Source organism: Poecilia reticulata, linkage group LG8 (genome assembly GCF_000633615.1).
Source record: "Poecilia reticulata strain Guanapo linkage group LG8, Guppy_female_1.0+MT, whole genome shotgun sequence".
Lineage (NCBI taxonomy): Eukaryota > Metazoa > Chordata > Actinopteri > Cyprinodontiformes > Poeciliidae > Poecilia > Poecilia reticulata.
Genome location: NC_024338.1, coordinates 23412672 through 23425593, shown reverse-complemented (window position 1 = coordinate 23425593; position 12922 = coordinate 23412672). Strand labels below are relative to the sequence as shown.

At 40.7% G+C, this 12922-nt stretch overlaps 1 protein-coding gene across 4 annotated transcripts in view; it reads left to right on the top strand.

Annotated features, from left to right (window-relative positions):
* The window catches only part of arhgap17b (Rho GTPase activating protein 17b), a 26235-nt gene that overhangs the window by 2520 nt on the left and 10793 nt on the right, over positions 1-12922 (top strand). For all 4 annotated transcript variants that reach the window (XM_008416798.2, XM_008416800.2, XM_008416797.2 and 1 more), the window contains 5 exons: positions 1532-1571; positions 10299-10403; positions 10881-10957; positions 11767-11878; positions 12084-12160. In XM_008416798.2, the coding sequence (XP_008415020.1) occupies positions 1532-1571; positions 10299-10403; positions 10881-10957; positions 11767-11878; positions 12084-12160 (411 nt within the window). The remainder of the gene's footprint in view (positions 1-1531; positions 1572-10298; positions 10404-10880; positions 10958-11766; positions 11879-12083; positions 12161-12922) is intronic.

Below are 12922 nucleotides of genomic sequence, written 5' to 3'. Positions count from 1 at the left end.
GCTGGATTTGAATTCGATTAACAGGAGGAGGCGGTTGAATCACCAGAGCTCAAACACAGCAGTGTTGACAAACAGCTTTGACCGAGTTATTTTAATAAAATCAGAGGCTGCAAAGTGACTCAGGAATGTGGTTGGACTTATATTTTCTTCACTGCATTTGCTCAGCGCGGCTTCGCGATATCGGTACGTTGCGCGTGACGTCTTCATGCGCAGCGCGCGCCCCCCACGCAGAGCCTCTGTCTGAAGGAGTCTATTCTTAGAACGGTAGCTGCTGCCCGGCTCTTAAGCCGGATCAATGCTAATTCAGTATTGATAAGAATCATGAGGTTGTTTTTGTAGCTTATTCCTTTAGAGGTTCGCCTCTGCAGTCTGATGTGATAATGTGATAAGAACGGAAACTGAAGTTCTTCTGTTGGGATGTCGTGTTACTGTCCAGCAAACCAGTCGGTAATTAGGAAGTGAAACAAAAATAAAGGTTTTGTTTTGCAGATATGCAGATTTAGATTTAGATTTACTCTGACATCCCTAAAATTTAAATCAAATGTAATATAATTCCCAGCTATTCTTTGACAAAATGGATTTTTTTTTAAAAATCTCTGACTGCAGTAATAGGTAGTCTTGCTTTTCCTTTTTTAATTTTATGAACAGTGAGGGCATCTGAGGCCCCGAGTGAGGTAAGCCTTTACTGTATGCAGAGGGTGGAACATAAGGATCATATTCTAAGAAGCTCATAACAGCATTGTGTAATACCTCACGTCTGAGCACTAGGAGATGGTTAATTGATCCATGCGAGGTTTAGATTCACGGCGCGCGCTCAGACTGCTGCGGAGGCGGACGAGATCTACGGGGARTTTTGTGTGGAGACACAACAAGCAGCACATTTGTTAGATATCGATTGGAAACGATGCAGGTTAACAAAAAAACACGTTGGGCTTTTTTCCGCCTGCAAACTCCAGGTGCTCTAGCAGGCATTCTGGCATCCCGTCAACATTTCCTTGAAGCTTTTAGAGCGATGACATGACGTTGTTTACACCCGGAGTGTGTCGCAAAAAAGCGTGCTGTGTGTCTGACATCAACAAGCCTCATGGCAATTCTCACCCTCCTGCATACATGCATGCACACATCGGGCCCCTGTTGCCACAACAAACAGGGTGCCGATGAGTCAAGAAGTGTGCTTTTCAGACTGGGTGGAGGAATCTGACAGGTTCAGTTTGGCCTCTGGTGCAAACTCGTSGAGCCCCGCTGTACAAATGATGCGCGTCAATTTAAAGCTCACATGCTCTCTGACAGGTTTTATAGCTTAATACCAGGTTTCTATTCGCTGCAGGCGTTTGTAACAACCTGCACACAAGAGGAGCTGGGTTTGCTGACCTGCTTTAGTAAACCCCAACCAGTGTGGTTGAAACAACATTGGATTGTTCTCAAAAAATGGCAATGAATGCAATGTTTAYGTACACAAACACATGCAAATACTCCGGTCAGCTTCACCGGCTCTCGGATAAATCTTCTGATCTGTGTTTTTCCTCCACAGAGCTGAAAAAACAGAAGTCCTGAGAGATGACCTCCTTCAGGTAAMTATCACGTCTTCAAGTGTATCTGCTGTAACGGCTCTATCTGTGATTTTATTTGTTGTTTTATTATTTTCCGTTGGCTTATTTTGCATTTCTTCWCTTGCTTTATTATTTCCTTTCTTGTTTTATTTTTTGCAGGCTATCTAGTAAATTTTTTTTTTTTATTTTATAAAGATTTTTATGACTAAAATATATTATTATGAATAATATTTTCGTGACAGGCTACTTTATATAAGTGAAATGTAAATGTAATTGTTGCAGCCTTAGCAGGAASAGCGGAAGCCTTTAGTTTTTTTCTTTTATGTGGCTGTAATTCAACATTCATCTGTATTAAAAAGCGATCTGGTCTGAGCTACGTGTTACGTCAGCTTTCGTTGAACTAATCTGCATGTATAAAGACTTTTTTTTTTGGTGGGGCACATTTTCTGGAGAGGAAAAAAAACTGCAGAAGWTTCGAGTGTAGCGTTCCCATCTAAGACTCTGTTAAAGCCATCATGCCTTTGCTGCTTGTTGAAGCCAAACTTCCCTMTGGGCTTTGAACAGCTTGTGTTTAAACATTTCAGCAAAGTTTAAATCACCAGTGGTTGTGTGCGGTCGTACATTCGGTAACGCTACACCGGCACAAGGTCAGCGCTTCAAGAGAAATGCCTCACTGCTTCAACGGCAAAGTCAGTTTCATGTTTAGGAAATCAAAGTGGATGCACGCTGCTGGGTGTGTGTGTGTGTGTGTGTGTGTGTGTGTGTGTGTCTGTGTGTGTGTGTGTGTGTGTGTGTGTGTGTGTGTGTGTGTGTGTGTGTCTGTGTGTGTGTGTGTGTGTCTGTGTGTGTGTGTGTGTGTTGTTGTTGGGGGATGGGAACCCTTTGGCTTGTGAAACGGTGAGATCATCTTTGGGAAAAAAAAAATGTGGGAATAAATACAGCGGAAATGAAGAAAAGCAGCGCAGAAAGGTTAATCAGTGCAGAGTAAATCTTCAACAACCCTCATTCAGCCTCAGAAGTTAAGGCTTTATGACCAACAGCGGTGAACTCTGAACCGTATGCGGTTCACACCCAGTAACTCCCAACACAAACTGGTGCTAAACATAAATATTTCCACTTAAATAGTACTGTGATCTCGAGCTAAATATATTTGTTATTTTCGTAAGAGAACAGACCCAGCCGTCCCACCGAATGCTCTTTCCCGTCTTTGGCGAGTTTTGTGCTGCGTTAGACATTCCTTAATCTCCGGCTCTCGGTGAGGAATGTTATTGTCAGGAGGTCAGCATTGTTAAAGTAGCTCGGACGTCTTTTGGCAGCTCCGGCTTCTGACAGGATTTCTTTTGAAATGGCAAAAACGCGTCATGCACAGATCGTCTGTTAAAGTTTCAGGTCTTTGTGACCTAAGCAGACCAGACCTTGGTGGATTACTTGCAGACTTGTTCCACCTTTAATGTGACACAAGTGCTGGATAATTTCTTCAAAATTCAGAAACATAACAGTTGTAATGAAACATGAACAAATATGTTGGGATATATTTTCTCTCTGGTCCGGCACAAGTTCTCCAAATCTTTTTAATTGTGAATGCATTTTTTCTTGTTTTGTTTCGTTTCTGGTCTGTAAGGATTTAGTTTCATTCTTCCGTGGATTTGGATATATGCTTGGACTTGCTCTGATACTAACAAATAAACTCCCTCTTCATCGTCAGGCCGAGGGTGCTCCAACCCAATAGAATTGAACTCCACAGCATGATACAGCCACCGCCATGTTTCAGTGTGGAATACTTGTCTTGCAGTTGGAAATTTGTGGGTTCCCTTGGAGAAGGCAGTTGGCGCACAGTTTCCATCTTATCTCCACATCGATGTATAAATGTGAGGGTGTTTTTATGTGGGGTTTGTTGAAAGACACTCTAGTGCTTTGAGCAGWCAGTATGACTGCTAAATTTGGGCATTGGCATCTAGGAATATGCCTGAGCCATAAGGAAAGAAGAAATCCACTGATGAAATAATTTATTAACTTCATATCTTTGGGCAATTATTGCTGCTTAGCCGAGATCACATGACCCCAGCTCATAGCTCTGCCCCCCARCCCYCCACCAGGCTGGTGCAGTAGGCAATAARCATGATGGGAGCATCACTTCATGTACCTTTCTTCTTACCCTGATTTGCCAATTACTTTGTATTGGCATTTCTAAACTCATCAGACCAGAAAACCTTCTACCATTACTCCAGAGTTCAATCTTTATGCTCCGTATCAAATTGCAGCCTTTTTTTTTTTCCAATTACTTTCGCTCATCAGTAGTTTGCTTGAGGCTACACAGCTGTTTAAATCCCAGTCCCTTCCCTTCATATTGTGTGTGTGTGTGTGTGTGTGGAACCATTGAACATACTCTTGTAACTATTGAACATACTAATCACCGATCACAATCATTCATGGTTTTGTTCCGACCACAAATTTTCCACAAGTATGATGGTTTCCCACAATTCTTCCAGTTTTTATTAATTCATTAAATAGCCTGTAATACAATATTTGTTGTTTTTTCCCCCTTGATGCATGGCAATGATTGAACAGGATTTGTCTTAACATATGGTTAGTTTCGGAAATAAGATACTACTCAGTGCATTTCTAAGACTTGATTTTTTTTTTTTACCTGCTGAAACAGCCAAGAATCTTTAGGATAGTTACTACACAGACGATTATTTGCTTAGTTGAAACCAGATTGTAACTTCTGCTTTGCAAAGGTAGAGAAACCGCTTTGCCATTGGACACATGCCAGGATCTTTCCGCTAGAATGACGAAAGAAAATCAAAATGTTTCTTAGCAAGGTATTAGCTTAACTTTATGCAACTAGGTAATTGCATTTTTTATGTTTCACATTTCCTTCTCTAATTGCGCAGCTTTCAGTCAAGTTGTGAGTCACTATCAGAAAAACGGGCAACATTAGATCTTTGCACTTCTGCTGGCTACTGATTTGCATGTGGCTAATAGTCRGTTGTTACGTCTGCAATGATCTGAGTAAAGTGTGCGGCTTACACACATGCAAGCGTAAATCAACACTGTTGTTTAATCGCTCTGCCTGGAAAAGTTTTTCTTCCATCTTCCAAGTGTGAGACCAGAAGGGATAATTTTTCCTAACCCACTTCCCACAATCTCCTGCATCTCCCTCCCCCTTTTCTACAAACAGTCCAATATGAAACTCGACTCTGTTATTTCCATGCTGTCACAGTACTCTCTTCTCTTGCATTTTCCACAATGTTTTGCATTGGGTAAGACATTTCTCTTGTTTGGACTCGTCCTGCCTCAGTGGGAGAGTCTGGGAGGCTGTCAGACTGGATTGTATCCTTGCTTGCCTGATCCCAAAGTGAAGGGCATCGAGTTGGAACTGGTTCCAGAAGTCAGTATTTGAATATAACTGAAGATGAGATATCCAAATGGGGTGTTGGATCTAGTCTACTGAGCTCATATTTAATGKTTACATGGTAAGCGAGTATTGCATTGGGTCAGTCGGTGAGAGAAACTTTTGGTGATCACACTTTTGGTGTGATCAAAAGTGCACGATCGTACACCAAAAGTGTACATCTTGTACGGTGTTGGTGGTGTATGATGTAGGTTTAAACAGCTTCCACATGTTTAAACCTACATAATAGATGTTATTGTTCTCACAGGTGAATTCAAACCACAATACTCTATGTTGTGGTTCAGTATAGTTCTTCTTTTTCACTGATCATCACAAATGAACAAACGTTGCAAAATAGAGGATGGACATTCTGCATTGTTACGTCACATCGAATAAACGTGGGCAAGAAATTGACTTTTTACTTTCCAAAATGCAGATATAATCATAAGATAAGCTACACTCTATGACTTAATTGATTGTTTAACAAATTGTGGCAGAAATAACTGAAAGTAGTTTATTTTTGTTAGAGCTTGTCCATTGCTTTATTTGTCGCATGAAATTGGCATCACTCTTTACCGTGGTGCTTCATTTAATGTAGGTTTGTTACACACACAGCTCCCTGGGGCATTTCAATCAAACTGAGGTCTGGACTTTGACTGGACCATTGAAACACCTTGGCTGTGTTTTTATTGTCCTTCCGTTGTATATTCGTTGCTGTGCTTTGCATCATTTTCCCGTTGAAGGTTCAAATCTTGAGGACATAGGTTCTCATGTATGACTATAGAATACTTGCTCAACTAGGTGACTGCAACCTACACAGTTCCTGGGGATGCAAAACAGCCCACATCACTACACCACCACCACCACCACACTTTAATCTTGGCCTGGTAGGTAATAGGTTTTTATTTAGACATCACACTGTGTGTGTGTGTGTGTGTGTGTGTGTGCGCGTGTGTGTGTGTGTGAGATTCAGCTTCTCTATTGATTCAATCAATCCAAACAATATTTTCTACAGACGTCTTGTTTTTTTGTTTTATTTTTCCATCTTGAACTTTTCAAACTTACGTTTTGCTGCTGCCATATTTGTTTTAGCAAGTAGAAGCTTTCTCACGCACTCGCTAATTGTACAGTTAGTCGCTAATTGTACAGTTAGTTTTGTCAATATGCTAGGTGAGGTCTCCAAAATATCTGGCATAGATCTAGGTGTTGTTGTTGTTGTCATGCCTCTGAGCATCGGATGGCCTGACTTTGAGGATGATCACTCCAGGAAGATTAGCAGCTAACAGTCTTTCTCTCTGTTGAATGGGTGGACTTCAGAGAGAGGTCTATCCATCCCTCTCTATTCAAACCTTTCTGGATTTTTTTGAGAAACAATTGCTTCTCTAAACTGATTGCTGATGTCTTTCCAGCACACCTGAACAAAGTCCAAATCAATAAAAGTCTTGCCATTACAGAGGTGGTCTCATTTGCTGATGAAGCAGTTACAGAGAAACAACCTGCCGTATTTCACATCAACTCTTTGTTGTATCTAGACCAAGTCGATTCTCAGTGTTAAGATTTCCTCTCTCAAATTAGAGTGGCTTTCACCCTAATTATATAACCACTTGACAGTTTGAATTTAAAACTGCTGGAGATCTGACCACGGTCTAGTAAAGCCAGTTTGGGTTTGCATAAAACTGATGTCTTTGCGCCTAACGGCGTCATTAGAGAGTTCTGGCAAACAGAGTTGGAATTCCAAAATTACTTAAAGATGCTGTTTGAGGCAACTTCCACTGCACACATCATCCATTGCCAGCTGATAGGCATGCGATCTATAGATTAACTTTAAACCTGTCTTTCAACAAGCAAAAAAAAAAAAAAAATGGGTGCACATTTTTATTTAATGAATATTTTTCTTGTTTTCACATGTACAGTTCTTGCTTAAATCTCTGCTCTCACACTAAAAAAAATCTTCCCTGTTTACAAATATGCTCTAATTCCCCTAGAAAATGTTTCTGTGTTCAGCAAGTATCTTCTGCTCCTATGCGAGTCATGCTTTAACTTTGTATATAGGAATGAAACCATCACTCATTTACGTTCTGCACCTGCAGATTATCTACGCTCCCTTATGGAGGACAATTGTGTCATGGTAACAATTCCAGTTATAAGACAGAGTTAGTGACATCACTATCTCATTTTCACCACAGAGTCATCCGTCAATATGTAGGACAGAGCTGAGAGTGTGTGCAATCAGAGGAAGAGAAGCAGGAAACATTTTTACAAGAAGCATTGCATCCGAGTGCAAGAATATTTTTAGCGATAAGCAGATCAACATTTCAAGCAAGCAAGACATTTTTTAAGTGTGTGCATACATCTTTTTTTGGAAATCCAACTGTTTTATTAAGTTAGCGAGATTTTTCAGGGGTACAGTGATGTTAGTCACCAACTCTTATTCTGGGGTCAAAAGAATCKAATTCAAACTTCGTCTCTGTTCCGGGACAGAAGAAAATTCTGTGCAGTCCTGCACAAAGCACATAAAATAGTCTCCCTATTCTCTGCACCAAGCAAAGGGTGCTAGTCCCCTTTTGACTGCTCATGACTGAAAGTACCAGGAACAAGATGAAACTGACAAATAAGTCATATTTTGCCTGGATTTGGCCTATGACCCATGAACACCATCATGTAGGGAAACATCTATGGTTTTCTGGGTTTGTACAACTTGAAGGAGACCACAAGGCAGACCAAGAGCTCACTGGAGGGGCTTTTTGTCCATTTTGACCTTGAAACATGTTGGCTGCAGCCTGATCTCAGATGAGCAGAAAGCAATGGATGGATGGTTGTAATGACAGACAGAATCCTACTTAAAAATGTATCTGGTCTGATTTGATTCATCACTCCAAATTGAAAAATGTGCTTGGTTCTTAGCCTATGTAATTTCCCAGAAAAGGGGGAAAACTGCAAAAGTGCTACCTTTCTTTCTTTCTTTTTCCTTTTTTTTCGCATTCTGGTGTTCAGAATCACATGAAAACACTTAGACACTTAGTTTAATTGAATTTGGACTTTAAAATAAAGCTGCTCACTCTATTTTTTACTTCCAACTAAAGCAACTTTTCTTCTGAGCTAGTCTAGCTCTCTGGAAAATTTTTTAGATTCAATTCTTACTTCTGGTTCATCATTATCTTCATAATCGTTAGTTCCTGCCTGCCAGGTCAGCCAGCTAGTCATCTTCCAGTTACCTCGATGATGCAGCTTTTCAGTCTACCAAAGTGAAAATGTGCCCGTCCACACGGCTTCTGAGTCACTCACTGAACATTCCACATTTCTGCTGTTGTGGGTCAAAGGTCAGCAACTGGAGCTCGCTGTGCTCAGTTTTCACTGCATCTTGGAAAAGAAAACGCGCAGAAAACTGAAAAGTTGGCAGCGAGTGTGAACCTTTGGAAAGTGTGGTAACAGCAGAGTGGAAGCAGTCATCTCTGTTCCTTTTTGGTGCGTGTGGGCTTGTCTGGGACTATTTTCAAGAGATTTGCCCTGTTCCTTTTTTTCCCCTCTCGTCCAACTTTTAATCCACCGTTTTATCGGGGTGTGTGGTTGAGTTTGTGCTTGAGAATATTTAATTGAGCAAGAACAGAGGTCTGAGTTTGGGAGGATGGCGAAACCAAAACACAAAGACTCTCTTAGCCAGAAATCTTTGAGAAACCCACCAAGATTTTCCTTTTCTGAGAGACTTACTTCTGTACTTAATCTTTATATTGTCTTGTTTGCTCTGTGTTCCCTTTTCTGTACACTTCCATCTCTTATATGCTTGGAAAGAGTTTTCACTAAAGACACAGAATGTGATCAATATGTCTGTAGCCCAGCCGTCTCACCCACACTGCGGACTCTCAGAGCTCTTTCTTTTCTTTCTTGGCAGACGTTATTGGAAGACCTGCAACTAATCAAGTCGTCACTAGATATTCCTAGAGTTAGGAATTGTATTTATTGTATCTTCCAGGGTAGAAAGTGAAATCCAGCTGTGATGCTGCTCTAAAAGGGAGCAATGAATTAGAGAGGATAAAAGTGAAGGAAGAGGATGAGATCTGACAGCAAATAGACTCAGATCTTTGGGCGCAGCTGGATGTTTACATTGAGAAAGGAAGAGGAAGATAATACTCAACAGGCAGGCAGCTATTTGTGGTCAAATGTAAAAACAAATAGAAAGCCTGTCCAGACCTCAAGAGAAAGAAATGCAATAAGTATTTTACAAATATGACATAATATTTTACCTGCTGAATAACCACACACCTGCATTCTTCACCTGACAGACTTGGCATCACTGATACAACTGCTGACTATTTTCCACTAATTTGATGTCTATCGTGAAGTAAATAAAAAACTAATATCACAAAATTGCAATTGTTCAGTTCCAATTTTTCCCTGGTTCTCCTTATAATGCACTTCCTTGTGTTTTATCGTTGTAAAATGATCCTGAAATCAGTGCCGTCTTCTCGGATATGACTAAAACGCTTCCTGCGGCTGCGCAGGTCACATGCAAACAACTTTTGCAAGAAGGATTTGGTGAAAACCTGGTGCTTAAAGTGGGAAAACAAACTAAAAAACAAGTTCAACTGCTCTAAGAGCTGAAACTAGTTGTGTTGTACCTCATGTGTTGTCACGAGAGGCATGTGCGCACGGAGGTTTACTATCAAATACTGAGTCTAGATTTTATCTGGACTAAATAATGAGTTGCAACAAAATATCAAAGTAAAAAGAACTCCTCAATGTGACATCATGTGACGTCAAGTATGTTTAGATGGCATGCTTTATCTGAAGTTTGTGTTTCTTTCACTGTTTGAACAAGGGTCGTTATAATGTACACCGCACTGTTTATAGTTACAGCGTCAAGGCATGTAAAACAGCAGGTAATATCTGTATAACAACTGCTCAGGATGGATAACCTGCTAAGTCAGCTTCGCAGTCAGTATGATTGTTTTCTAAAGTTTCACATGTCTCCGTCAGAAAAGCTTTCCCTGCCCTCATCGTTAAAGAGCCCCATCACTGCATTCCCTCTTGACTCATCCTCGTCGTGTCTTTGTGTCTTAGCTGCTTGTTGTTCTGCTGCAGAACACAGTCAGATCCTCCATGACGTCCCGACACCAAGGGCAGGACGGAAACTTTTGCAGATGAATGTGTGCTCATCCAACCTCTGTGTTTTGATTTGTAGCCCTCACCTGGGTCGTATATGTTGAACAGGAAGATGGAAGGTTCATGTTTCCTTCATCCTGGTTCGAACCAGTGCACTGATCTTTTCCTACAGTTTTCTTTTCATTTTGAATTGTGTTTTCTAATTTCTTTTTTTTTTGTTTGTTTGTTTTTTTTGTCTCGCGTGGTTCATGCAGATCGAGAGGCGGATGGAGCTGGTGCGCTTGGTGTCGCACAACATGCACAAGAGGCTGGTGTCCTGTCTGCAGGGTCAACTTGGCACCGACACAGAGAAAAGACATGTAAGAAGAATGTGCTATCGCTGTTAGCCTTTGCTCTGTTATCTGAGCTGAACTTTAAACTAAACACAACTTTACTGTCTAGTCACATTATAAACATTCGATGCGTTGCTGTAAAAACTTTGCAGATGCTTCTGTGCCACACGGATGGCATGTAGAGAGATTACAGCTCCGGCACACCTCTCAGAGTTGCAGTAACAGGGATTGGTGTCTTGTGCAGTGAGCACATGGCATCTGTTCTTATGTAATGCATAGATATAAAAAAATGGCTTCCTGCCAAAGTCATAATCCCTGTAGAGCAGCTGCAGTCGGTGTTACCACCGAAACTGACTGCGCTTGTGTTCCTTTGCCAAGCTTGTTTGTGTTGTTGTCACTTAAATTATCCAAACGGGATACTTTGTGACTTTCCTAAAGTTATAACTCGGCTTCAAGTCGTTTTGTTTCATAAGAGCCTAACTTTGTTTTTACGTCCTGCTGCAGAAAAAGCTGCCGCTGACGGGCTTGTCCCAGACCATGCAGGAAGGCGGAGCTCAGCTGGGAGACGAGGGCCTGATTGGGTGAGGAAAAACTGTAACACTCCTCGAACATTTTCATGTTTTGTCACGCTACAACCATAAACATGAACATATTCTATTGGGATTTTATTTATTTAACCCTTTTTGTGCCGTTTTGTGAATGCCTCCGGGGTTTGTTGAAGAACATTAGGGAAGCATGTTATGAAGATCAAGTCAGAGGTAAAACTGGGGAGGAGTTTAAAGCAGAGTAAGGTTATAAAACAACATTCGAAACTTATAACACAGCTCTGTTTAATCCATCATCCCCCCCCAAAAAAGAACATGCACAGATGAAGAGAGCATTAATCAGAGACACAGAAGACGTCCGTGGTAGCTCTGGAGCAGAGAGATCTCCTCGCCATTTTATAAAAAATGGAGGAGTYGCTATCATGCTGTGGGAATGTTTCAGCAGCAAATGGTAAATCTGCAGCAGCACTTCACACGAGCTCCTTTTCAGATRAAAAATGGGCAAAAGTTGGTAAGAAGTACAAAAAAGCTGCAACAGCAGCAGCTGCAACTCTTTCGGTTGTTTCTCTATTTGTAATAACACTTCAAAACCTTTTRCTTCTACTTCACATTTATACACAATTTTATGCTGGTCTATGACATAAAACACCAATGAAATACTTTTTTTCCTGGTTGTGGCTTCACAAAAAGGGGAATAAAGTTTACAGGATTTCAGGAACTGTGAAGCAGCAGCATTGACCAGTACTGTGACTATTTGAAAGGCTGAAAAATCACYTGTCTCTGGTAGAAACTGCACTTAGAATTGTGAAAACAGTGACATCATCATATATTTGTGTGCGTTGCAGCAAGATGTTGGAGGTGTGYGGCGAGACTGAGAGCCGGTTAGCTGCCGAACTTATGCAGCATGAATTGCAGATCGAAAAAGATATTCTGGATCCTCTCAACCAGTTGGCAGAGGTAAAAAAAAATACACAGACATAACTCATTTTATGCTCCACAAACTATTCGGTATGTGTCATGCAGCTGCTCTGTAACAGTTGTTCTGTACACTGAAGCATTAGATKCACTGTGTAATTCACAGATTTGTAGGAAAGAAATTCTCAATGCTGTGTTATGCGTTTAGTCAAGCCTTTTTCATGATTCCTGAATRTTTTTCCTACAGGTGGAGATTCCTAACATACTGAAACAGAGGAAGCAGCTTGCCAGGCTAGTTCTGGATTACGATTCGGCCAAGACGAGGTGCATTTGTGTGACGGCTGATGCCTATTTATTAATTAATCCACAATTTATGAAGCTTATAGTTTTTACATTTTCAATTTGACATGAAGGCTTGGTTGTTGTTGATATGGTTTGAGCTAAAAAAGCCACATTTTGGAGATGACCTTGTAAATATAGTTAAAATCAAAGATGTAACCTATTTTTCCACTTTGGCAACGAGCAAAAAAAAAAAAATGTTTAGCCTGATTTAATGTCAAACACTTTTCAGCTCGGTCCATGAGTTTCTATGTGTCTGAAGCGTGAGATGGGCACTTCAAAACACTGACCTTATTATGCTTATTACATTTTATATCTGCTTTAGTGATGCAGTGAACTCTACTGTTTATGTTGAATACCCACTAGCACCCAAGTGTTAACTTCCTAAATAATGTCTTCACGTGTTGCTCAAGTATTTCCCATGATGCATCCATTTTTGAAAAGTGGAYTAATACTGCCACCARCATTCTTTACAGTTGGGATGATGTACTGTAGTCTTCTCCTTCATATAACGTTGTCATTATGGCTAAATAGGGGTTTTTACTTTCATCCTAGTATAGGACACGTCTTAAAAAAACTGAAATCTGGTGTTTTTATGTCTTTCTCTCTGAGTGGTCTTTCAGTCCAYKGAGATCTTTGTGTGATTGATTCACGCATTTCGTTCCAAATATGTTTACCTGTGACACAGARCCCATCTCATAGACATAGACATGAACCCAAACTGATCATTGGAGATTCTCAAGCTGT